At 44.9% G+C, this 27486-nt stretch overlaps 1 protein-coding gene across 2 annotated transcripts in view; it reads right to left on the bottom strand.

The window, feature by feature from the left end:
* Positions 1-1999: 1999 nt before the first annotated feature.
* The window catches only part of LOC122934406 (cytochrome P450 2C14-like), a 66960-nt gene continuing 41473 nt past the window's right edge, over positions 2000-27486 (bottom strand). For both annotated transcript variants that reach the window (XM_044289840.1, XM_044289841.1), the window contains exons 5-10: positions 18460-18620; positions 18073-18249; positions 15243-15384; positions 9410-9594; positions 5954-6095; positions 2000-2423 (exon numbers count right to left, since the gene is read on the bottom strand). In XM_044289840.1, coding sequence (XP_044145775.1) covers positions 2245-2423; positions 5954-6095; positions 9410-9594; positions 15243-15384; positions 18073-18249; positions 18460-18620 — 986 coding nt within the window. In that variant the 3' untranslated portion in view covers positions 2000-2244. The remainder of the gene's footprint in view (positions 2424-5953; positions 6096-9409; positions 9595-15242; positions 15385-18072; positions 18250-18459; positions 18621-27486) is intronic.

Raw genomic sequence — 27486 nt, 5'->3', positions numbered from 1 at the left:
GAGAGGGACGAGGGGTCACCAACACGGACACGGTTAGCAAGGTGGCGGGGAAAAGCCACCAACCGCGCCGTTAACGGTGAACCCCATAACGCTCTCCCTCCGGAGAATGCGCATGCACCCCATCAGCCTATGGTGTTGCATGCTTCACCCTCTTTCGAGGGAAACCAGGTGAGGAGCATTTCTGGTCATACTGTCACGGCTGGGGATGGGGGAAACCCTCAGCCGTGCGGTACCCGTAGATGTTTGGTCGCTGCTTGGCCAGGACCACAGGATCAGGGAGCAGGTCACCTCCTAAAGCCTCCCTAATCTGAGCCTAACTCCTAGCGGCATGAGCCGACCTTAAAGGTAGGAGGACTCATGCTCTGGAACCTCGGGTCCCTACTAACCCTCCGCAGGTCCCTAAGCTAGGAGCTGGGTAGACTACCTATTCCTCCTGGACATAGAGGAACAGGAGCCTAGAATGGCCAAGCTGTAAATAAGGGGAAACCAATACAACTCATGGCAGTGGCAGGTACGTGGAAACTACAACCTCGCCTACCTGCCACAGACACACAGCCTGGAACCCATGTAAAAGCGCTGTTGTCCACAACAACAGAAATAACAACAGCACACACCATACATTACACAGGAAACCAGGAAACCATAAGGTGCAATAAACAAGCAACCACATACACATAAACATCACATCAGACAAGGTAACAATTTATGACCAGAAGGGTGGCCCCCACTGGCAGTTGGTAAATAACCAGGAGGCTGTCTCCAGCAAGCATGGCTGAAGCACCCTCTCTGACTACTGCCTTCCACTGAGGCTTTATAGGGACAAGAAGCCACACCCAACAGTCAGACACACCCAGTGCACACACACACACACACTAGGAAGGAAGTTAACCCTTCCAACACCAGGGAAGGGAAAACATCGACTTAAAGGGGAAGTGCACACAATAACCCCCGTGCACACCAGACAAGGGAAGTGCACACACACGTTGCCAAGGGCAACCACACGCATACCTGTTGTCCGCGGCAACCGCACTTGAGGCAAACAACTAAGTGCCCCCAGCTGCGGTTGACACAACACCAAACCGCGGGCAACTGCATGCGGCTCCCAAGGAGTCATGACCATGACCAAGGGTCGTGACAGTCCTACACCGTAGGACATGTTGGCTAATCTCTCAATTTTAAAATCAGTTTGAGGGTTTATTAAGACCGCAGAGTCCACCTGTCTTTGCTATTATTTTGTTATGTTGAAAACGATTAATGGAAGAAAATTGGAAAGCGGGAGTGCAGGGAAAGTGTAGGGTGACCTATTCTGCATCAGTTTTATTTATTTAGTCCTACATTAGCTGTAAACTAAGATATGCAATTCAAGACCAATAAGATGGAAGCCTTTATTATTCCAACGCCAGTGTCCCAACCAGTACTATACAGTCTGCACCCCTTAGGGGAGCCAGGTCTAAATGATGGACATCCTCATCTTTTGCTGGCTTTACTTCTTCTAAATGATCTTTCTTGGTCTCCATGTCCTAGAAAATTCAGCAAAATTCAGAGAGAGGAGGAGCTGGATGTGCCTGATGACATAGTCTCATCGATATTAGATGATGTGGAAAAGGAGGAAAAGAAGATGGCAGAATAAGGGCTCCCACATGTAGGGTAGGAGAGCGCTGAAGTTGGAGACGTGGGTGCGCCCCTGTTTACAGTAAAGGTGCCGTGCAGCCATTAACAATGAAGAAGGACTATACAGTGCAGTCTTCATTGTTAAATAAAAAGCAGCTGTGGAATAATTGCTGCGGTTCTTTATCACAGCATGGTCACTACTCGCCCGCAGCACAACCGCTCTGTGTGGCCATACTCTAAGGCAGATTGGCCTGAGTATACCTGATTTATACCGATTTGTGACAAATTAATTCAGAATGAATCAAATTTCTTGGCAAACCAGCAAAGTTTCTGAACCAAATTTTTAAAACATCACTAATCTTTACCAATTATGTATGTGTATACTGTATACAAAACATTTTATTTATTTTTAAGTTTACACTTTTGTTACACTTGAAATCATTAATTAACTTTTTTTTTTGCTTCTTTTTAGTCCGCTTAGGGGACTTTAATATACAGTCTTGAGGTCACTTGCCTTATACAACGACAAGTTGCTCCTGAGCCATCACCTCAACGTACTATTATGTCACTGAGCATTAACAGGTTAAACTGTCATACAACATATCTCATGCCAACGTTGACTGAAAATGTAATCTATCTGCGAGTTATGGCACAGATCTCAAATGGTTTGGGGGAGTTTGTAGACCCAAGTGCAGGTGTTAGGTCCAGTTTGGCTCCCGGTACAGGTCGGAAAGTGAAATTTTGTAATAGTGTTGTAAAGAACAGGAAAAGTTCCATTTTAGCCAAAGTTTCCCCAGCACAGCTACGTTTACCTGAAAAGAAAAGAAAAAGAAAACAAAGCATTACTAGATGATGATTGAAAATGTGAGATTACCACCTGATAGAGATAAGAGATATATATATTTATGATTTTATTTTTTTGACATAAGACTTTGTGACTTTGATCTGTTGTTATTGGAACAAGTCACTCCAGAGTTTGTAACTTATGACCCAAAGGAGAATGTCTATTAGGAATAAGCTGTCACGGCGCGGTGTGGGTAGCAAACTCCACAACGAACAGAGGAGGGAAGGGAAATGGTACTAGGCCTGGAAACTAAGGAAAGGGGAAAGGTCACCTCCTAGTGAATCCCTACACTGAGTCCTGACTGCTATCAGTATGAACAGACCTTGAGTGTAGGAATGCTTATATGCAGGAACCTAGAGTCCAATCTGACCCTAAAGAGCCCTGGAAATAGTGTCAGGACAAAAGACGACCTGTTCCTTCCCAACTGAAGGAACAGGAGACTCATTCAGGCCCAATACCAAAAGACAGGGGAAAACAACAAACAAGAAATAGGGAAAAGGACACTTAACTCAGAAGAAAGGGGACCAGCAGGAACTCAGGGGAACTGTGAGGAATATGGATTATTGTTCAATGTCAGCCATGTTTCCACACCAGCCATCAGCTGTCAGATAGCAGAGGTAGTGAACTCCACAGGGGGGCCCTGCTTCAAAGCCCAGCCAAGTGGCAGAGAACTTCTTGCAGGCCACCTTTGTTTCCAATTTCTCACCTCCATTTAGCCAGCCAGGAACCCAGCTAATGGAACAGGAAAAACCTGTCAGGGCCATTCCCCAGTGCAATGAACATTATCAGACATCATGGAACCGGCAATTCATAAGGAATTATTAATCACCCGTCCATCACAGACATAAATCAGATGCATATTTGGGTCACTGTGGCCACGATGAACAGGCCCGTGGTCAGAGTTGGGCAGTGGGATGCCCGGGAGGGGAGATATACATATCTCCCCACAGAAACCAAATAACGGTACCATGATTGGTCTCTACTGGTAGCCGGAACCCAGGCGGATCCATTGGTCCCAGAACCACCTCCCTGCGACATTCTGGTCTGGAGCCATGAGCCCTAATCGGTTTTGTGGCTCACGTGCTGCCAGCCCAGCAGAGGGGGAGTGGGGCTGGCTACAGATTACAAGGCTTGTGCCAGCAAGTGGGCATGTCTTTCTCTGATTGGAGGTCACACCGTGCCATGTGTTTAGAGGGACCTGCAACCAGCTGACATCACTGCTTCCCATTTGACCACAACTAAGAACTCATCACAACCCAAAGGACTCCTATACCTGGTAAACTGACTTTTGTTCTGCATAACCCTGTTTGTACTATGCCATCTGCATGTGTAACCTCAGACCACTGTATATATTCTTTGTGTTTATAGTGTTATTTCTAGTGAGCCCTTAAGGTGATTAAATATATAATTTAATCTTGTGCTGTCTTGTATCTAGATCACGAATCCCCACGTCCGTGTTTCGGCCTAGTAATACGCTACCGCGTGTTGGTTTCTTACCCTATTTAATCCCGTTAGTGGACCGGGCTTATATCAAATAAGAAACTGGTGGCAGTATACCCCGGGCTGAGCTTGTTGTTTCTCTGTGCCCGTGTGGACAGGAGGAGTCTGTGAACACTGTACCAAGCTGACCTTACCTGCTCCTCAGGGACGGCGCAACATCACGCCTTGGTAACCCGTGACCTTACCGTATCTCACTGGCTCTACGTAGTTGACGTCCAATGTCAGTCGGGGTACGGTATTCGTCACATATTGGTGGCAGCAAAATGGGATCGAAATATTAATGTGTGTGAGTGTGGGACCCATACAGCCAGACACTAAAGTCTACCAGCAGTATCTTTTGCTGCTGGAGTCTTAAGATCAGCTCAACACTAAACAGTCTGAGTGCAAATACCATAAGGTGTGTGTGTGAATCAGGTTGCAGTCTGTGTCAGTGACCATCAGTTGCAATTATGGCCAGTATCACAAGGAGCAAAGCTAAGGAAATGGCCGATGCTATGAATGGTGGCGGGGAGGACACAGTCCAGATGAGGGGCCAAGACGAGGTGGAAGGCAACTTTCCCCAAGGCGAGGGAGAACACAGCCAAAGCTCCCCAAGAAGCCAGTTGCTGGAGGTGAGGTCCGCAGTGGGCCTCACTCCACCTGCCCATCCACCCAGCCAGGCAGGTTCGTCTGCTCTCCTACAAGCTGCCTTGGACCATCTCCAGGCCGGACACCAGGCAGCCTCTGAGGTCCTCCTGGTGGCGGCAGAGAGTCGGGAGAAAACAGAAGCTGCAGAGCGAGAACGTCGCGAGCAAGCAGAAGCTGCAGAACATCAGGAGCAGGCTGCAGAATGTTGTGAGCAAGCCGAGCGTGAGCACCAGCTACAACTGCTCCAGCTCCAGCTCCAACTCCAACAGCCCTCCCCAGCCCGATGTGAGACTCCATAGAGCCCGATCCCAAAACTGAGGGCGGAGGACTTCCCCCTGCTGGACAAAGATGGGGACTTGGACACTTTTTTGTTGGCGTTTGAAACGGCCTGCCATCAGCACCAGCTATCGTAGAACCAGTGGGTCAGATTCCTAATGCCACGTCTCAGGGGAAAAGCCCTTGAAATCTTCGGGTACCTGCCAGCGAGACCATCCTGAGCTATGAGGACATCAAGCAGGTTCTGGTCCGGCAGTACAACTTGACCCCTCAGACATACTGGAAAAAGCTAAGGAATTTGCAGCGGGGTTCTACCCAGAGCTGGGCCGATCACATGCGGGCCCTGCTTAGAGTGGACCAATGGACCACGGGATTGGAGCTCTCCAACGTCCAACAGCTGAAGGAGCTCATCGCCACAGAGCAGTTCTTGTGGAATTGCCCGGAGGACCTACAGCAGTTCCTCTGTAACCGGAAGCCAAAGGGGGCCTCTGCAACAGCAGCCCTGGCCGACGAGTATACTAATAACAGGACTTTAGAGGCCCGGAAACCTGCCATCTGGAGAGGGGGTAAGACACAGTCTGCCTCTGCTGCCCCTGCCCCTAGGTCCAAGTGGGCACCAGCTTCTGCTTCACTTTCCACGTTGGTGGGGGAACCCCCGACTTTGCCACCTGTGTAATCAGCCAGGACACTTCAAGGCCATGTGTCCACAGCGCCCGAGAGACCCGTCCCAGTCATCGACACGAAAACCGTCCGCTGTGTTGTGTGTGGGTCTAGCACAACAAAGAAAGAGAGAAAGGTATTCAAGTTCACCTGCCAGTCTACCCCAAAACCTACTGGAGCCAAGAGAAAAATCAAGTATTGTCTGGATGGAAGTTTATTGAAGTAAAGCTGTTGAACTTTTAGCAAGTCTGGACTCTCACTCCACCAACTATCACTCTCCCATTTATTGCCCTGAAGCCTAATCCTGGGAAGTGACGGTATTCAGGTAGGAGCACCGTGACACACAAAACTAATAAGGCCACATCACCACTCGTTCGGTCGTAGAGGGCAGCATCTTGCACTTTCATCATGTGACCCATCATATATAAAAATTACCTATTGAGAAGGGTAGGAAGGCCTCGTTCTTTTTAAAGTTTCCTTTAGAGTCAAGAAAGTGTTCTGGATAAAACTCTTCGGGTTTCTCAAAGTATTTTTTTTCTCTAAGTAGCGAGTGCAGCACCGGAATAACAATAGTGCCCTGGAGGGAGAAATGCATGATTTTTTTATGTAAAAATCAGCAACATTAGCAATTAAGACAAACATCTGTGTGTATTACAAGTGGTCATCCTACCATTGAAGATTATGGCTTTAACACCCAGACCCCCATTGGTTTACTGAAGTATACCTAGAACAACTATTCAGATACTAGTGTTGGAGCCTTTATTATAAGCTGTCGGCTGTCCTGTGTGGTGTAGTATAGAGGATCTGTCAGCTCTCCTGTGTGGTGTAGTATAGAGGAAGGATCTGTCAGCTCTCCTATGTGGTGGAGTATAGAGGGTCTGTCAGCTGTCCTGGGTGGTGTAGTATAGAGGATCTGTCAGCTGTCCTGTGTGGTGTAGTATATAGGATCTGTCAGCTCTCCTGTGTTGTGTAGTATAGAAGATCTGTCAGCTCTCCTGTGTGGTGTAGTATAGAGGATCTGTCGGCTCTCCTGTGTGGTGTAGTATAGAGGATCTGTCAGCTCTCCTATGTGGTGTAGTATAGAGGGTCTGTCAGCTGTCCTGGGTGGTGTAGTATAGAGGATCTGTCAGCTCTCCTGTGTGGTGTAGTATAGAGGAGCTGTCAGCTCTCCTGTGTGGTGTAGTATAGAAGATCTGTCAGCTCTCCTGTGTGGTGTAGTATAGAGGATATGTCGGCTCTCCTGTGTGGTGTAGTATAGAGGATCTGTCAGCTCTCCTGTGTGGTGTAGTATAGAGGATCTGTCAGCTCTCCTGTGTGGTGTAGTATAGAGGATCTGTCAGCTCTCCTGTGTGGTGTAGTATAGAGGATCTGCCAGCTCTCCTGTGTGGTGTAGTATAGAGGGTCTGTCAGCTCTTCTGTGTGGTGTAGTATAGAGGATCTGTCAGCTCTCCTGTGTGGTGTAGTATAGAGGATCTGCCAGCTCTCCTGTGTGGTGTAGTATAGAGGGTCTGTCAGCTCTTCTGTGTGGTGTAGTATAGAGGATCTGTCAGCTCTCCTGTGTGCTGTAGTATAGAGGATGAGTCGGCTCTCCTGTGTGGTGTAGTATAGAGGGTCTGTCAGCTCTCCTGTGTGGTGTAGTATAAAGGATCTGTCAGCTCTCCTGTGTGGTGTAGTATAGAGGATCTGTCGGCTCTCCTGTGTGGTGTAGTATAGAGGATCTGTCAGCTCTCCTGTGTGGTGTAGTATAGAGGATCTGTCAGCTCTCCTGTGTGGTGTAGTATAGAGGATCTGCCAGCTCTCCTTTGTGGTGTAGTACAGAGGATCTGTCAGCTCTCCTGTGTGGTGTAGTATAGAGGGTCTGTCAGCTCTTCTGTGTGGTGTAGTATAGAGGATCTGTCAGCTCTCCTGTGTGGTGTAGTATAGAGGATCTGTCAGCTCTCCTGTGTGGTGTAGTATAGAGGATATGTCGGCTCTCCTGTGTGGTGTAGTATAGAGAATCTGTCAGCTCTCCTGTGTGGTGTAGTACAGAGGATCTGTCGGCTCTCTTGTGTGGTGTAGTATAGAGGATCTGTCAGCTCTCCTGTGTGGTGTAGTATAGAGGATCTGTCAGCTCTCCTGTGTGGTGTAGTATAGAGGGTCTGTCAGCTCTCCTGTGTGGTGTAGTATAAAGGATCTGTCAGCTCTCCTGTGTGGTGTAGTATAGAGGATCTGTCGGCTCTCCTGTGTGGTGTAGTATAGAGGATCTGTCAGCTCTCCTGTGTGGTGTAGTATAGAGGGTCTGTCAGCTCTCCTGTGTGGTGTAGTATAGAGGATCTGTCGGCTCTCCTGTGTGGTGTAGTATAGAGGATCTGTCAGCTCTCCTGTGTGGTGTAGTATAGAGGATCTGTCAGCTCTCCTGTGTGGTGTAGTATAGAGGAGCTGTCAGCTCTCCTGTGTGGTGTAGTATAGAGGATCTGTCAGCTCTCCTGTGTGGTATAGTATAGAGGATCTGTCAGCTCTCCTGTGTGGTGTAGTATAGAGGATCTGTCAGCTCTCCTGGGTGCTGTACTGTAGAGGATGTCAGCTGTCCTGTGTGGTGTAAGCTAGAATATTGGTTAGCTTTTTTAGTAAATTTTGCTATTTCTCTTAATATAATTCTAGAAAATCTTTTACAAAACTGAATATTCTTGTTCCCCTTATCAAAGAGATGTGCCGCCACACACTCTAACAGTGTCCAATGAATGCTACGTCTTAATTTGAAGAGACTTTTCACAGGAGAAATGGCAACTCTCATTTGCCTATTTATTTATACATTTCCAGTAGGAATAACAGAGTAGCTTTAAGTTACAGTACTACTCTGGGTGAAATCTTTCAAGTACTTTTGAGTTGTAACAAGACTTTCTTTCACTTGTGCCAAAAATGTTTCCTACCCTAGCCCTTTATCTAATTGTGCCGCTTACAGTAGCTGCAGGGCAGATGAATCACTCGCAAACTTGAAGGTGTCCAATATAAAACTGAGCATTGTTTCTTAGGCCCCTTTCACACAGGCAAGTTTTCTGTGCGGGTGCAATGCGTGAGGGGAACGCATTGGACCCGCATTGAATCCGGACCCATTCATTTCTATGGGGCTGTGCACATGAGCTGTGATTTTCACGCAACGCAGGTCCCATAGAAGTGAATGGGCTGCGTGAAAATCGCAAGCATCCACAAGCAAGTGCGGATGCGGTGCGATTTTCATGCATGGTTGCTAGGAGATGATAGGGATGGGGACCCGATCTTTATCATTTACCTTATAACATGGTTATAAGGGAAAATAATAGCATTCTTAATACAGAATGCTTAGTAAAATATCCATTGAGGGGTTAAAAAAAAATAAACATATTTATGTCACCCCATCCAATTGGTTGCGTAGCGGATCTTCTCTTCTTTCTTCTTTCTTCAGGACCTGGCTAAAGGACCTTTGATGACATCACTGCGCTCATCACATGATCTATCACATGGTCCATCACCATGGTGATGGACCATGTGATGAGCACAGTGACGTCATCAAAGGTCATTTTCCTCCCAAGTTCTGAAAGAAGAAGAAAGAAGACAAGCCGGGCTGCGCGAACAAGTGGATGAGGTGAGTTTAATTTTTTATTTTATTTTCTTAACCCCCCCATCCCTAATTTCCTTAGCATTCTGTATTAAGAATGCTATTATTTTCCCTTATAGCCATGTTATAAGGGAAAATAATAAAATCTACACAACATTGATCCCAAACCCGAACTTTTGTGAAGAAGTCCGGGTTCGGGTGTGCGTACCAAACATGCCCATTTTTCTCACGCGCGTGCAAAACTAAATTAAAATTGCACATTTTCCCGCAACACACCCGCATCTTTTCCCGCAACACCCGTGCAAACCCAGCCTTACCTTTGGTATAAAATACCCTCTAAATGTGACATCTTCAGAAGTTGCATGTGCGACACTATTCGGTGCAATGTCCCCAAAGCGCTGAATTTCATGAATGACGGCGTCTGTATATGGAATTTCTTTCCTGTGCTCCATTTGAGGTTGTGCCGATCCAATCACTCTTTCAATTTCTTCTTGCACTTTTTCTGGCAGGAAAGGGATAAGAAAGATGTAATGTACTGATCATAGCTATGGGCACAAAATAAGTCTTACTGATAATCCAGCAGAACGTGTCAAAACAACATGACAAGCTTAAAGGGGTAATCCAATCCCTATAATGACCCTCAGAATGCCCAGGCCCTTCCCCTAGAGCATACTTACCTGCTCCCCGACACCCGTGCAGCTGTCGCTGCATCTCCCCGTCGCATGGATTAAAACATCTGGTGACGGGGAGCGGGCTGCAACAGTGACCAGCCTCCCTTTCGTCACTCGCGATGCTAGGGAGGCTGGTCCCTGTCATAGCCTAATAGTGGCTAAACCCCCCTCTCCCCCTTTGCCAGATGTTTTGATCTATGTGATAGAGAAATGCCGCGGCGGCCATGCAGGAATCTGGAAGGATGAGAGTGCCAGGGAGTATGCTTCTAGAGGTGGGGCCCAGGCATTCTGGGGGTCATTATATTGGGAATTGGATAACCCCTTTAAAGGAGAACTACTAGCCTAGTTTGAAAATTAGAAATATATCTAAATACAAAAATGTTCAAAATAAATATTTTTTTATTTTTATGTTTTTCCATGTAAAATGAATAATACTCTTAGTGGAGAGTTCAGTCCTGTAAAATGCAACCTTGGGAGATTTGGATAGGACTAAACATGGAGTGCGTCAAGTGAGCCATCACATGACCCCTCACAAGTATCATGTGACCTGACTATCCGTTAACTGCCCAAGTATCTAGCAATGATAAATGGATAGCAGTTTATTGAAGAGCAGAACATGTACAGTGTATATAGTATTACTACCTGCAGCAGCATCTCATCATGTCGGTGTTTGTGTAAAAACAGATCTGTGTTTGTTTGTTTTTTTAACACTTACCTTTATTAACAAGATGATAACATCACCTACAGACAGGCAGCCATGTAAAGTAAATACACAAAACTGTGTAGTCAGTGGCGTAGCGTGGGGGGCATGGGGGCCATTGCCCCGGGCGCAAAATTGCAGGGGGCACCAGGCAGCAAGCACTTCAATGAGGGCCACGGGAGGCTATGGCTCCCGTCCCCTCCGTTCTTCCTCATAGGCTTCAGGCAGGTGTGTATCTGGCAGAGTGAGAGAGAGATCTCTAGATAGAATGGAACTCACCATTCCATTCTCCCCCTGTTGGGCAGAAGTGGGCTAATCTTACTTCATACCAAGGGGGTGGCTGCAGGAAGTGTTTGGTCAGTCTTGGTGGATGCTAGTGTTGGAAGCTGTCAAGATGTAGCAGCGAGGGGAAGGCCCCCTCCTGCAGCAGGAGTCTCTCCAGAGGAAAGCAGCTCATAAAGTACCCTGACTCCTTACAGATTTACAGACAGAGTGTCACGAGAGGGTCAACAGCCACGGGCACCCCACTCCAAAGGTACCAGAATCGCTGCAGAGTCCAGCTACCAGGCTAAAGCCGAGTTTAGCACAGCAGAGAATGAGAAAGTAGAATATTCATGTTTGCCTGCCGGGTTATCCCAAAATCTGCTGGAACCAAGAGAAAGATCACTTCTTGTATGGATGCAAGTTGATTAACCCATAGAAGACCCACCCCCCTACATGTACGACACAGATGTCCGTGACTTAAGGACCAGCGCTGTACATATACGGTGCTGTGATCGGGCGGGTGCAAGAGATGCGCCCACCCGATCCACGCCAGGGGTCCGGCAGTCACTGATAGCCGGACCCCTGCTGCATGCCGGAGCATTAACCCTTGATGTGCTGCGGTCAGCGCTGACCACGGCACATGCGATGTCCTTGCGGGTATCGGAGCTGCCATCGGGTCCCCGTGCTGCTGTGACAGGGACCCGATGGCATGGAAGGCAGCACGATACCTTCCTTAGGCATTGTGGCTGACTTCCGGGAGAGCCTGTGAGATCCACTCCCCTGGATCTCACAGGCAGGAAGCTGTAAGTGTATTACAGTGTGTAATACACTTACAGCCAGTTCATGACAATACAGAAGTATTGTAATGCATTGTAAAGGGGATCAGACACCCAAAATCTGAAGTCCTAGAGTGATGCAAAAAATAAAGTGAAAAAAGTTAAAAAATAAAATTTTCCAGAAAAAAAATTAAAGTTTCAAGTAAAAATAAAATGTCCTTTTGAAAAAATTGTAAAAAATAGGGTAAAAAATAACAGCACACATGTTAGGTATCGCCGCGTCCGTATCGATCGATATAAAACTATCACATGACCTAACCCCTCAGATGAACATCGTCAAAAAAATTTAATAAAAACTGTGCTAAATAAACAATATTTTGGTCACCTTACATCACTAAAAGTGCAACACCAAGCGATTAAATAGGCGTATACCCCCCAAAATAGTACCAATCTAACTGTCACCTCATCCCGCAAAAAATTATCCCCTACCTAAGACAATTGCCTCAAAAATAAAAATAAACTATGGCTCAGAATATGGAGACACTAAGACATTGTTTTATTGGTTTAAAAATGCTGTTATTGTGTAAAACTTAGGTAAATAAAAAAAGTATACGTATTAGGTATTGCCGCGTCTGTAACAACTTGCTCTATAAAATTACCATATGACCTAACCCCTCAGGTGACCACCGTAAAAAAATAAAACGGTGTCAAAAAGCAATTTATTTTTTCACTTTATATCACAAAAAGTGCAATAGCAAGTGATCAAAAAGTCATATGCACCCCAAAATAGTGCCAATCAAACTGTCATCTCATCCCACAAAAATCATACCCTACCTAAGACAATCACCCAAAAACTGAAAAAAACTATGGCTCTCAGAATATGGAGACACTAAAACATGATTTATTTTTTGTTTCAAAAATGATAGTATTGTGTAAAACTTACATGAATAAAAAAATTAGACAAATTAGATATCTCCGCGTCCGTAATAACCTGCTCTATAAAAAATATCACATGACCTAACCCCTCAGGTGAATACCGTAAAAAATAAATAAAAACAATGTAAAAAAGCAATTTTTGTAATAGCAAGCGATCAAAAAGTCATACGCACCCCAAAATAGTGCCAATCAAACCGTCATCTCATCCCACAAAAATAAAAGCCTACCTAAGACAATCGCCCAAAAACTGAAAAAAACTATAGCTCTCAGACTATGGAGACACTAAAACATGATTTTTTTTTGTTTAAAAAATGAAATCACTGTGTAAAACCTACATAAATAAAAATGTAGACATATTAGGTATCACCACGTCCATAATAACCTGCTCTATAAAAAATATCACATGACATAACCCGTCAGGGGAATACCGTAAAAAAAAAAAAAAGACGGTGTAAAAAAGTCATTTTTTGTCACCTTACATAACAAAAAGTGTAATAGCAAGCGATCAAAAGGTCATAAGCACCCCAAGATAGTGCCAATAAAGTCGTCATCCCATCACGCAAAAATTCTACCTTACCTAAGACAATCGCCCAAAAACTGAAAAAAACTATGGCTCTCAGACTATGGAGACACTAAAGCATGATTTTTTTTTTTGTTTCCAAAATGAAATCATTGTGAAAAACTTACATAAATAAAAAAAAGTAGACATATTAGATATTGCCGCGTCTGTAATAACCTGCTCTATAAAAATATCACATGACCTAACCCATCAGGTGAATACCGTAAAAAAAAAAAAAAGAAAACAATCTCAGAATAGCCTGGATAAGTAAAAGTGTTTTAGAGTTATCACCACATGTCAGATTTGCAAAAAATTACCTGGTCCTTAAGGTGAAAAATGGCAGGGTCCTGAAGGGGTTAAAGTAAAGCTGTTGACCTTTCACCATGTCAGAACTTGACTTATTCTCCACCTCCTACAACTCTTCCCTTTATCTGGAGTCTAATCCTGGGGATCAACGTTATCCAGGTGGGAGCACACAGAAAACTATTGGGGCCGCACCCACTCCTAAGAACCTGGGACACGATCGGCCCTGTGAGGCGGTAAGTTGCATATATATGCATATATGCAGAGTCAAATACATGTGCAACGGGCGGCCTCCCCTAGGGCCCTCTATATATAAAAAAAAGTGTCCCAGGTGTAGGAATGCCAAGTGTTATAGTGCGGCCTAAAATGTCTCTTATTGTGTGTCACGGTGCTCCAACCTGGATACCGCTCCGAAGCAATTAATAGGGGGGATAATTGAGGGATAAAAGAATAACTGGAGTCCAGACCTTGAGATGAAGTTCAATGGCTGCTTTACTTTGCATAAACATTCTACAAAATGGTTTACAGGCTTTGTCTTGGTTCCAGCAGGCTTTAGCATCCATCAAACTGGCAGGCAAACTAAACTCTGCTATATCTGTTTCTCTCTGACTCTGCTGTACTGACAGGCTGGCTGTATAACCCAGCTTCTTCTCTGTAGTCTGACTCTAGGTTATGCCAGGGAAATTTCCTCCTGGCTCCTGAGGCTTTAAGATTTGGTCTCCATGGCCAGCAGAGCGTAGGGAGACGTGCCCCTGCACACCCTTCCCCTAGCAGGGGGTAAGCTAGACTGGAACTAACTGGTCCCCACCCTTCCTGAAGGCTATAGGACAAGCCCACTTCTCTCCAGAGGGGGGGTTAGAATGGAAGGCTCCATTCTACCTAAGTACAGCTCTGCCGTGTTTGCCGCCACCTGCTTGTGAGCCAGGTACATTACATGAACACAAACGTCGCAAACAGATTAGGAATGCACAGTGTGGAGAGCCTGAACAAAATACATAAGTTTACGTTTTGTTAGCCCATTAGAGATAGTAGCAGGGTGCAGGAGTGGTAACACCACTCTGGGGTGTTACACATGTATATTAGAAAATGGTGTGATTTCCTATTATATAAACAAATACATAAAAAAAAAAATTTGAAATACCCCTTTATTGAACTACACCATACGGACAGGTACTACTGTTCCTTGAACCCTAGCCAATCTTTTTTATGTAGTGGGTCTGTCACCTTCGCCATGTCTGAAGCATCTATTCTTCTGACTCTATGATGTACCATTCCTTTATTATTCCAGCTAGAGGTTATGAATGAATTACTAGTTTGCAATAAAGGGTAGTTTCGGTTTTACCAATTTGGGGTATGTCCCTGGTGGGTACCTCAGAAAGAAGATGTAGTCCTCTCATGCAGTTAACTGCTTATTCCAGAGGATTTTGCCTGGTCTAACTAGATCTAACACAGGCAGCCCTAGCAGTTACAGCTATCACTGAAATAGGCTAGATGTAAGGAAAAGTATAGGGTTAAAAATAAAAGTGTCTGGGGCTGAAGATCCAAAATGCCCCAGACCAGAATGGGCTAATATGGCTATATACATGAGGCCATTCTATAAAACATTTTTCTCCTTTGTTAGATGGAAGCGCAGCTCCATTAGTAATGTCTCCAGGAAAGTAAAGAATGTGTCAAATAAAATAAAGGAAGATAGAGGCGCAGAGACTCCTGGAGACACATCTAATTTATGATGAGGAGTGCGCTTCTTCATAAATTAGACAAATCTTCTGGAGGGGATATCATAGACCATTTCAAAAATACTGGTCTATGAGAAATCCGGACCAACATTTTTTAAATAAAACATAAAAAAATTCTATGTACTTGTGACCTTTAGATCATATTTTTGGCCATACTGTCCCTTTAATTCTTTGATATTATGAGACTTTTTGTAGGCTTTCTTACGTTGAATTTCTGGGTATTTCATCATGAGTAGAAGTCCCCATCTCAGTGTGGTCGATGTTGTCTCCATTCCAGCAGCAAACAGGTTTCCAACCAGTGCAGTTAAGTTTTCATTGTGGAAATACTCAGTAGATTCAGGCTTGCCCTGGAAAGCACAAAAGAACGAAATTGAGTACAGTACTGGAGGCTGTTTAGTCCGTGACTGTCTTTCAGATATAATCCATATGGTCAATTTGTGGGGTTTTACAAACAAGGGTCGGACTGTCCCACTAGAGGATCCTCTGGTAGGCCCAATCTCTGAAGCCATAGTGGGCCTCAATTCTCCAGGAGAAAAATCCCATTGGAAGCTGACTTTGGAGCCTTATCTCTGGTGGGACAAGGAATCCTAATCTGACACTATATACACGGTTGGAAACAAATTACTGCTATCTTCCAGAAACAGTGCCACACCTATCCACAGGTGGTGATTGGTATTGCAGGTAAGCCTCAGCTGCAGCTCAGTTGCAATATTGTTACTCAGGATAAAAAGCCAGCTTTTCTTCATCCACCATCCACACTAGACTCCTGCCGAGCTCTTCTGCACTGTGGAACTGGATTGGCAAGGCCTCTATTTAGCCCTGGCTTGATGGTACCTGTGGTTTTATGGCTCTGACCTAGCTTGCTTTGACCTTTGTTCTTGTTACTGGAAAACATTTGCTACTGCTACAGCACCACCACCTACCCAAGACCACTCCAAGGGGCTAACCAGGGGAACTGCGCAGGAAAGTCAATCCCTCTTCACGGTGGCCATACAGTGAAGAACACATAATCCCTTATTTTATACCCCTGTGCCAAATGGATTATACCCTAGAGGATCCACAACTGTGCCAGCAGTGTAACAAATACCAGACACAAGTCATGGATTGGTATAGCACTATTTCAGGGGGGGGGGGGGGTTAAAATTGATAATAATAATGCACTGCAATCTGCACTAAACTCCAAACAGAACAGAAGTGCAGATTGCAGAGGCAGTGTATCTGAATGGAGGAGACATCACATGGAGGTGATTTGGCTGGTCACATGACCCTCCATCAGCAGCCATTTTATGGGCAGAACAAAAGACTTTGTAAACAAGAAGGTATACCTTATCGAAAATAGTGCAGAATTTCAACAAAGACTTCATAACAGGACTGACCAGAGTGCCTCTATAACAGGACTGACAACAGTGGCTGCATAACAGGACTGACCAGAGAGTCTCTAAAACAGGACTGACCACAGTGGCTTCGTAACAGAACTGACCACAGTGGCTTCATAACAGGACTGACCACAGTGGCTTCATAACAGGACTGGCCACGGTGGCTTTATAACAGGACTGGCCACGGTGGCTTCATAACAGGACTGGCCACGGTGGCTTCATAACAGGACTGACCACAGTGGCTTTATAACAGGACTGACCACAGTGGCTTTATAACAGGACTGACCACAGTGGATTTATAACAGGACTGACCACAGTAGCTTTATAACAGGACTGACCACAGTGGCTTCATAACAGGACTGACCACAGTGGCTTTATAACAGGACTGACCACAGTGGCTTCATAACAGGACTGACCACAGTGGCTTCATAACAGGACTGACCACAGTGGCTTCATAACAGGACTGACCACAGTGGTTTTATAACAGGACTGACCACAGTAGCTTTATAACAGGACTGACCACAGTGGCTTTATAACAGGACTGACCACAGTGGCTTTATAACAGGACTGACCACAGTAGCTTTATAACAGGACTGACCACAGTGGCTTTATAACAGGACTGGCCACAGTGGCTTCATAACAGGACTGACCACAGTGGCTTTATAACAGGACTGGCCACAGTGGCTTCATAACAGGACTGACCACAGAGTCTCCACAACAAGGCAGATCAGAGTACCTTCATAACAGGACTGACCATGGTGCCTTCATAACAAGACTGACTGCAGTGCCTCCATAAAAGGACTGACCACATTGCCTCCATAACTATTATTACAGGTTGGACTTGATGGACTTTTGTCTTTTTCCAACCTTAAGAACTATGCAACTATATAAGAAAGTGTCATATAATCATCTTATATACACATTGGTCATCAATAATCAGAAAAAGAAAAGGAATGCAAACCATAGTTCATTTTCTGAATACACATCCATAGACCTGAATACAGTCCATGTACCCTTTTCGTGCTTACTTCTGGAGAATGCAAGTGAGTAGAAAGATAACTGCATATTCTGAATCCATGACTTTTGAGCTATTCAGCCAATAGTTTAGGGTAGTTTTCTTTGGTGACAACTCCCTTTAAACTGGTTGTGCAATGAAAAACATTCTAAATTTTTCAAACCAGTACCTGTATCTGAATAACTTTGTAATTGCATGTAATTAAGAATGTATAGCTGCTGAGCTATTCAATAAAAATGTATCTGTATAGCGCCACCTGCTGTTTGTTTTTTTCCTTACTTCTCCATCCACCTCACTGAGATGGTCGCACATGCTCAGTTTAAATCTTTAACTGCCACCCACCATATCTACAGTTAGAAGCTGTGAAAGTTATAGTTAAAGTACTACAAAAGAAAGAAAGTACCCCCTGGGCTGTGCTAGGGAGAGAGCTGCAACACAAAGCACACAAACCCTGAGGAAGGACACATCCCTTGAGCTTCCAGCCTGAAATAAATCTAGCATAACTGGAGCAATGAATGGGGGGATCTTTGGATCCATGAGAGGTACAGGGCTGGTACTAGCTTTGTTAGAAAGATATCGTCATGTACCATATGATTTTTACATCGCTCATGGAATAACCCTTTTAAGTGAAAGTTTTTTCATACCTCTTGTTGCTTGGTTAGGAAGGCATCAATAAGGTTCCTCTGGTCATTTACATCCAGTTCTTTCTTCTGTTTCGTAAAGGTCGCTCTTATAAATTTCTGAAACTCCTTGACATTCCGAAAAATAGTTCTGTGAGGTCCAGGGAGCCAGTCCATTAGTAATGAAAAACTGTTATACAGCTAAAGAAACACATAAAAAGTAGTAATCAGCATTAGCATAGGCACTGTTAACTCCATATATGCAAGGGTGCAGTAGTAATAGAGCTGACCTTTACAGAAAATCATGGTCATTTTGTATAATTCCCAATGTTCAGGTTTATTTTTGAGCAATTATTTTAATTTAAAACACTACTAAAGAAATAATAATTGAAAAAGAAAAATCTGACTTACCCTGACCCATGGGCTTCCCAGGAGTCGTATATTTTCATTAATTAAACCAATAAGTTTCAGTATGGTCGGATTCTCATAGTCAAATCTATGACTGAGCAGTATGGCCACAATTATGTTGGCGACAGCAGCATTAATACTGGTCAGATTATCAAATGGCTTTCCTAAAAAAGTATTTGAAAATGAAGAGTATGGTTTCAATAGGCTCTGAACACAAACAAAAACATCAAAAAATTTAGACTCCTCACCAATTTTCACAGCAGTATTTGTTCCCCATGGACAGCAGTACAGATGAGAATTAGGCCTCCTGCACACGACCGTTTTCGTTTACTGGACGTTTTTTGCGTTCTGTATACGGTCCGTATACGGAACCATTCATTTCAATGGTTCCGCAAAAAAACTGAATGTACTCCGTATGCATTCCGTTTCCATTATTCCATTCCGTTTAGGCCTCATGCACGCGACTGTTGTTTCTTTTCGTGTCCGTTGTTCCGTTTTTCGTGATTTTCTGCGGATCCATTGACTTTCAATGGGTCCGTTGAAAACTCGGCTAATGCACCGTTTGTCATCCGGGTCCGTGATCCGTGGTTCCAGTCCGTCCAAAAAACATAACCTGTCCTATTTTTTTCACGGAAAACGTTTCGCGGACCCATTCAAGTCAATGGGACCGTGAAAAAACGCAGAGGCACACAAGATTGTCATCCGCATCCGCGTCGTTTTTTTTTCTATGATTTGTATGGCAAACTTGACTTAGACTTTTTTTTACTTTCCTTCATGTCTGGTGATCCTCCAAAAATAAAGGTAGACACACGGAAACAAAAACGGAAACGGATCACGGAACAACGGAACCCCATTTTGAGAAACGGAACACAACAACGGTCGTGTGCATGAGGCCTTAAGGATAGAACATGTCCTATTATTGCCCGCAAATCACGTTCCGTGGCTCCATTCAAGTCAATGGGTCCGCAAAAAAACTGAACACATACGGAAATGCATCCGTATGTCTTGCGTTTCCGTTCCGTTTTTTGCGGAACCATCAATTGAAAATGTTATGCCCAGGCTAATTTTATCTATGTAATTACTGTATACTGTATATGCTATACGGAAAAACTGAACCGAAAAACGGAACAGAAACGGAAACACAACGGAAACAAAAAATGGAACAACGGATCTGTGAAAAACGGACCGCAAAACACTGAAAAAGCCATACGGTCGTGTGCAGGAAGCCTTAGTAAGAGCATGGATATGACAATGTTTTTCTATCTTTAGGCCTATAGAAAGGTTTGGTTAGGTTGTGTGCGTATCATGTATTAACCACTTCAACCCCCCTAGCTGAAACACCCTTAATGACCAGGCCACTTTTTACACTTCTGCACTACAATACTTTCACCGTTTATTGCTCGGTCATGCAACTTACCACCCAAATGAATTTTACCTCCTTTTCTTCTCACTAATAGAGCTTTCATTTGGTGGTATTTCATTGCTGCTGACATTTTTCCTTTTTTTGTTATTAATTGAAATGTAACAAAATTTTTGCAAACAAATTACATTTTTCACTTTCAGTTGTAATTTTTTTTTTTTAAAACGACATCCATATATAAATTTTTCGCTAAATTTATTGTTCTACATGTCTTTGATAAAAAAAAAATGTTTGGGTAAAAAAAATGGTTTGGGTAAAAGTTATAGCATTTACAAACTATGGTACAAAAATGTGAATTTCCGCTTTTTGAAGCAGCTCTGACTTTCTGAGCACCTGTCATGTTTCCTGAGGTTCTACAATGCCCAGACAGTAGAAAACCCCCACAAATGACCCCATTTCGGAAAGTAGACACCCTAAGGTATTCGCTGATGGGCATAGTGAGTTCATAGAACTTTTTATTTTTTTGTCACGTTAGAGGAAAATGATGATTTTTTTTTTTTCCCTTACAAAGTCTCATATTCCACTAACTTGTGACAAAAAATAAAAACTTCCATGAACTCACTATGCCCATCATGAAATACCTTGGGGTGTCTTCTTTCCAAAATGGGGTTATTTGTGGGGTAGTTATACTGCCCTGGCATTTTAGGGGCCCAAATTTGTGGGAAGTAGTTTGAAATCAAAATCTGTAAAAAAATGGCCTGTGAAATCCAAAAGGTGCTCTTTGGAATGTGGGCCCCTTTGCCCACCTAGGCTGCAAAAAAGTGTCACACATCTGGTATCGCCGTACTCAGAAGAAGTAGGGCAATGTGTTTTGGGGTGTCTTTTTACATATACCCATGCTGGGTGAGAGAAATATTTTGGCAAAAGACAACTATTCCCATTTTTTATACAAAGTTGGCATTTGACTAAGATATTTATCTCACCCAGCATGGGTATATGTAAAAAGACACCCCAAAACACATTCCCCAACTTCTCCTGAGTACGGCGATAACACATGTGTGACACTTTTTTGCAGCCTAGGTGGGCAAAGGGGCCCACATTCCAAAGAGCACCTTTCGAATTTCACCGGCCATTTTTTACACATTTTGATTGCAAACTACTTCACACGCATTTGGGCCCCTAAAATGCCAGGGCAGTATAACTACCCCACAAGTGACCCCATTTTGGAAAGAAGACACCCCAAGGTATTCTGTGAGGGGCATGGCGAGTTCCTAGATTTTTTTATTTTTTGTCGCAAGTTAGTGGAATATGAGACTTTGTAATAAAAATATAAAAAAAATCATCATTTTCCGCTAACTTGTGACAAAAAATAAAAAATTCTAGGAACTCGCCATGCCCCTCACGGAATACCTTGGGGTGTCTTCTTTCTAAAATGGGGTCACTTGTTGGGTAGTTATACTGCCCTGGCATTTTAGGGGCCCATATGCGTGAGAAGTAGTTTGAAATCAAAATCTGTAAAAAATGCCCTGTGAAATCCGAAAGGTGCTCTTTGGAATGTGAGCTCATTTGCCCACCTAGGCAGCAAAAAAGTGTCACACATGTGGTATCGCCGTACTCAGAAGAAGTTGGGGAATGTGTTTTGGGGTGTCATTTTACATATACCCATGCTGGGTGAGATAAATATCTCGGCAAAAGACAACTTTTCCCATTTTTTTATACAAAGTTGGCACTTGACCAAGATATTTCTCTCACCCAGCATGGGTATATGTAAAATGACACCACAAAACACATTCCCCAACTTCTCCTGAGTACGGCAATACCACATGTGTGACACTCTTTTGCCGCCTAGGTGGGCAAAGGGGCCCACATTCCAAAGAGCACCTTTTGGATTTCACCGGCCATTTTGGAGAGCACCCGACAGGGTAAGGAGGGTGATGAGGGACTGTTGGTCCCCCTTCCCCTCTCCTTATGTTTCCCGGGGTAGGGGTAGAAAATAGGCCCCGGGTAGTGGTTATGAGGGAGGATAGTAAGGGGTTAAAGAAGTGGTAGGTGGAGTAAAGAAGGAAGGGGGGAGACGGTGGGAGGAGGAGTAGGGGTAGGCTTATATAGGGGAGATCACTGAGTAGGACTTCCTCTTGACAGGGTAAGCCGAGTTGCCCGCCCTCCCACCCTTTAGGTTTCAGATTTATTTTTATAGCAGGTTTATTTTTATACATTTAAAATAAATAAAAAATAAAAAATGGAAAGTAGGATGGTGATATGTGGTTGAGGAACGGTTTGGTTCATTATGTCTCTCTTTTGAGGTTCGGTGGAAAGTGGAAGTCACAGCTGGCGGCGGCATTTGAAAAGCAAGTCGTGGTGAAGAGTGATTGGCGTACGTACACCCTGGGGATCCAGGGTGGTATACCGCATCGGAGGAATGGTCCGTGGAGGAGTTGGTGTTTTGATACCATTTTGTTAAAGGAAAAAATTTGGTGTGGCCGATCATCACCCAGTAAAGGATTGGTTATAGAGCTAAGTTGTCTGAGTTTTTATTTGGTTTAAGTGTGAGGGGGGCCAGTGGGGTCTCTCTCCCCCCCCCGTCCCTCTCCCTGCCCCATCCCTATTTTAGTACCAGCATTCTTTACACATTTTGATTGCAAACTACTTCACGCGCATTTGGGCCCCTAAAATATGAGACTTTGTAATAAAAAAAAATCTAAAAAAAAATCATCATTTTCCGCTAACTTGTGACAAAAAATAAAAAATTCTAGGAACTCGCCATGCCCCTCACGGAATACCTTGGGGTGTCTTATTTCCAAAATGGGGTCACTTTTGGGGTAGTTTTACTGCCCTGCCATTTTAGGGGCCCATATGCGTGAGAAGTAGTTTGAAATCTAAATCTGTAAAAAATACCCTGTGAAATCCGAAAGGTGCTCTTTGGAATGTGAGCCCATTTGCCCGCCTAGGCGGCAAAAAAGTGTCACACATGTGGTATCGCCGTACTCAGGAGAAATTGGGGAATGTGTTTTGGGGTGTCATTTTACATATTCCCATGCTGGGTGAGAGAAATATCTCGGCAAAAGACAACTTTTCCGACTTTATTATACAAAGGTGGCATTTGACCAAGATATTTATCTCACCCAGAATGGGTATATGTAAAATGACACCCCAAAACACATTCCCCAACTTCTCCTGAGTATGGTGATACCACATGTGTGACACTTTTTTGCAGCCTAGATGCGCAAAGGTGCCCAAATTCCTTTTAGGTGGGCATTTTTAGACATTTGGATCCCAGACTTCTTCTCACACTTTAGGGCCCCTAAAAAGCCAGGGCAGTATAAATACCCCACATGTGACCCCATTTTGGAAAGAAGACACCCCAAGGTATTCAATGAGGGGCCTGGCGAGTACATAGATTTATTTATTTTTTTTGGCATAAGTTAGCGAAAATTGATTTTTTTTTGTTTTTTCTCACAAAGTCTCACTTTCCGCTAACTTTCATGGACTCAATATGCCCCTCAGCGAATACCTTGGGGTGTCTTCTTTCCAAAATGGGGTCATTTGTGGGGTGTTTGTACTGCCCTGGCATTTGAGGGTCTCCGCAATCATTACATGTATGACCAGCATTAGGAGTTTCTGCTATTCTCCTTATATTGAGCATACAGGTAATGAGATTTTTTTTTTCCGTTCAGCCTCTGGGCTGAAAGAAAAAAATGAATGGCACAGATTTCTTCATTCGCATCGATCAATGTGGATGAAAAAATCTCTGCCAAAAAAAAAAAAAGGAGGGGAAAGGCGTCTGCCAGGACATAGGAGCTCCGCCCAACATCCATACCCACTTAGCTCGTATGCCCTGGCAAACACGATTTCTCCATTCACATCAATCGATGTGGATGAATAAATCATTGCCGGGATTTTTTTTTTTTTTTTTATATACAAAGTGTTTGCCAAAGCATATGAACACTGCCACCTCCTCAGCACATATGCCTCGGCAAACGTATCTTTTACTGCAGAGGAGAAATCTCGTCTTGCAGCGCCGCATACACCGACTTGTGTGTAATCTGACAGCAGCGCAATGCTTCTGTCAGAATGCACATCAGTGCTGCAGCTAGTCGATCGGTTAGTCCACCTGGAAGGTAAAAAAAACAAAAAACAGGCCGCAACGCAATAATTTTATTAACTTTATAATAACTTTTGAACAGAACATATAAACTTTATTTAAGTTTTGGAACTGAACGTTAACTTTTTTGCTCACTGGTGTTTTTTTTTTTTTTTTTTTTTTTTTTTTTTACCTTTATAGGACAAACCTCTCCTTCCCCATGGGACAATGTGCAAAGCGCAAATCGCCCAAAGATTTGGCGAAGTGCATTATGCACTTTGTCCCAGATGAAAGGAGAGGTTTGCAGCAGCTGTGTGTGAATGGGCCCTAATAGCCCTGTGTGCCTGTCCTGGTGAGATGTGATCCCTATGCTAGGTGTACCTGTGTGTGGTACTTCCGGAAACACTCCCCTAAGCATAGGGCAGGGTGGTCAGGTCAGTCAGGACAGAAATAGCGGGTGTCACGCCTTATTCCACTCCTGTTACAGACACAACATCTTTTTTGGGGTGACGGTTGGGTTGAGGTACCAGCAACGACATTGGGGAAATGTCGCTCGTGTAGACGGCTAACTACACTGGTGGATAGGGCCACGGAACCTCCTGGATACAGGAGGTTCTCGATGATCTCTTCCTGAAATTTGAGGAAGGATCCTGTTCTCCCAGCCTTACTGTAGAGAACAAAACTATTATATGCAGCCAATTGAATTAAATATACAGACACCTTCTTATACCAGCGTCTGGTGCGTCGGGAAACTAAATACGGAGACAACATCTGGTCATTGAAGTCCACCCCTCCCATGTGAAGGTTATAGTCGTGGACTTAGAGGGGCTTTTCAATGACTCTGGTTGCTCGCTCAATTTGGATTGTCGTGTCTGCGTGAATGGAGGAGAGCATGTAAACGTCACGCTTGTCTCTCCATTTCACCGCGAGCAGTTCTTCGTTACACAAGGCAGCCCTCTCCCCCTTGCAAGACGGGTGGTAACGAGCCGTTGGGGGAAGCCCGCGCGACTAGTTCGCGCGGTGCCACAGCAGCCAATCTGTTCTAGAAACAAATGCCTGAAGACGGCCATACTTGTGTAGAAATTGTCCACATAAAGATGGTACCCCTTGCCAAATAAGGGTGACACCAAGTCCCAAACTGTCTTCCCACTGCTCCCCAGGTAGTCAGGGCAACCGACCGGCTCCAGGGTCTGATCTTTTCCCTCATAGATCTGAAATTTGTGGGTATAGCCTGTGGCCCTTTCACAGAGCTTATACAATTTGACCCCATACCGGGCGCGCTTGCTTGGGATGTATTGTTTGAAGTCAAGGCGCCCAGTAAAATGTATTAGGGACTCGTCTACGCAGATGTTTTGCTAAGGGGTATACAAATCTGCAAATTTCTGGTTGAAGTGGTCTATGAGGGGCCGAATTTTGTGGAGCCGGTCAAAAGCAGGGTGGCCTCTGGGACGGGAGGTGGTGTTGTCGCTAAAGTGCAGGAAACGCAGGATGGCCTCAAATCGTGCCCTGGACATGGCAGCAGAGAACATGGGCATGTGATGAATTGGGTTTGTGGACCAATATGACCGCAATTCATGCTTTTTGGTTAGACCGAAGTTGAGGAGAAGGCCCAGAAAAGTTTTAATTTCGGAAACTTGGACTGGTTTCCACCGGAAAGGCTGGACATAATAGCTTCCCGGGTTGGCGGTTATAAATTGTGTGGCATACCGGTTTGTTTCTGCCACGACAATGTCCAAGAGCTCCGCAGTCAAGAACAGCTCAAAAAATCCCAGGGCCGAACCGATCTGAGCTGTCTCAACCCGAACTCCAGACTGGGCGGTGAAAGGGGGAACTAATGGTGCGGCTGAAGTTGGGGACTGCCAATCAGGATTTGCCAGCACCTCAGGGATTCTAGGGGGTCTACGGGCCTGTCTGTGCGGTGGCTGTGACGGGGTAACTATTGCACGTGCCACCGTACCAGCTTCAACTGCCCTTCTGGTGCTCGCCACTTCACCATGTTGTACGGCAGTGCTGGTACTAGGTCCAGGGAGGGCTGCGCTGCTGGTGTATGCCTCACCACGTAATCCGACAGCGCCAGCCCCACTCTGCTGCCCTTGAAGCGGATCCTGCGCAACCTGGGCCGGGTACGCCTGGTGCTATCAGGGACCTCAACCTTCTCGTCCGAACTTTGAGTCAGACTGCCACTGCTTTCTACAGGTTCATATTCTGACCCGCTAGATTCATCAGGTGAGGGTTCCCATTCCTCATCCGACTGGGTCAGAAGCCTGTAGGCCTCTTCAGAAGAATACCCCCTTGTTCGACATTTGGGCTACTAAATCCCTGAGACTACCCAAGAAAAAAAGCAAGCCTGTCTTACAAATGGGAGGCTAGCGAAGTACGGGAGGCCGCTGCGGTTGATAAAAAATATCAAAACTGATTTTTTTATCGCCGCAGCGCTTGTAAAGTGATTGTGCAGTGATAAAAAAAAAATGAATTTTTTTGTCACTGCGGCGGGGCGGGCGTGGGTGAACGCACGTGTGGGCGACCAATCAGGCCTGATCGGGCAAACACTGCGTTTTGGGTGGAGGGCGAGCTAAGGTGACACTAATACTATTATAGATCTGACTGTGATCAGTTTTGATCACTTACAGATACTATAAAAGTACAAATGCTGATTAGCGATACGCTAATCAGCGAATCAGTGACTGCGGTGCGGTGGGCTGGGCGCTAACCGATCGCTAAACTGCCTAACCAAGGGGCCTAAACTATCCTAAAACCTAACAGTCAATACCAGTGAAAAGAAAAAGTGACAGTTTACACTGATCACTTTTTTCCTTTCACTAGGTGATTGACAGGGGCGATCAAGGGGTGATAAAAGGGTTAATTGGGGTGCAGGGAGGTGATCTGGGGCTAAGTGTGTGGTGTTTGGTGCTACTCACTGTGATTCCTGCTCCTCTGCTGAGACCAACCGACCAAAAGGACCAGCAGAGGAGCAGGGAAGCCATTTAACACATTATATTTACTAATATAATGTGTTAACTGGCTTCTGATTGTTTTTTTTTTTTAAATCATCAGCTTGCCAGCCACGATCATTGGCTGGCAAGCTGATGACCCGATCCCCCTCTAACTATTGCCGGCCCGCGATGCGCATGTGCGGGCCGGCTAATCGCGTCATCTCGAGTCTCGCGAGATGACGCATTACTGCGTGACTCTGCCTGGAGCTGCCGCCTCCGGACCGCGATCCTGCGTTAGGCGGTCCTGAGGTGGTTAAACCCCTTTCAGGGCTCATGCACACGGCCGTGCCCATATTGCAGCTCGAAAACAGCGGGTCTACAATATACGGGCACTGGCCTTCTGTGCACCGCTTTACGGGTGCGGACCCATGCCATCCAGAAGGTCTGGTGAGGAACGGAGGCACAGAACGGAGCGGAGTGCATGCAGTCAGTGCCTGTGCATTGCGGATCACAATTTTTAGTACGCAGCACAGGCCCGGCCGCCAGACGTCCGTGTGTATAAGCCCTCACACGAACAATACGCAAGTACAGTCAGTTTTGTCTGCCACTGCGTTCAGTGTTTAATTTTTTTCTGTGTGAAGTTTTTTCTGCAAGTG

Source organism: Bufo gargarizans, chromosome 4 (genome assembly GCF_014858855.1).
Source record: "Bufo gargarizans isolate SCDJY-AF-19 chromosome 4, ASM1485885v1, whole genome shotgun sequence".
NCBI lineage: Eukaryota > Metazoa > Chordata > Amphibia > Anura > Bufonidae > Bufo > Bufo gargarizans.
The sequence above is the reverse complement of the archived record's forward strand: the minus strand, read 5'-3'. Positions and strand labels throughout refer to the sequence as shown.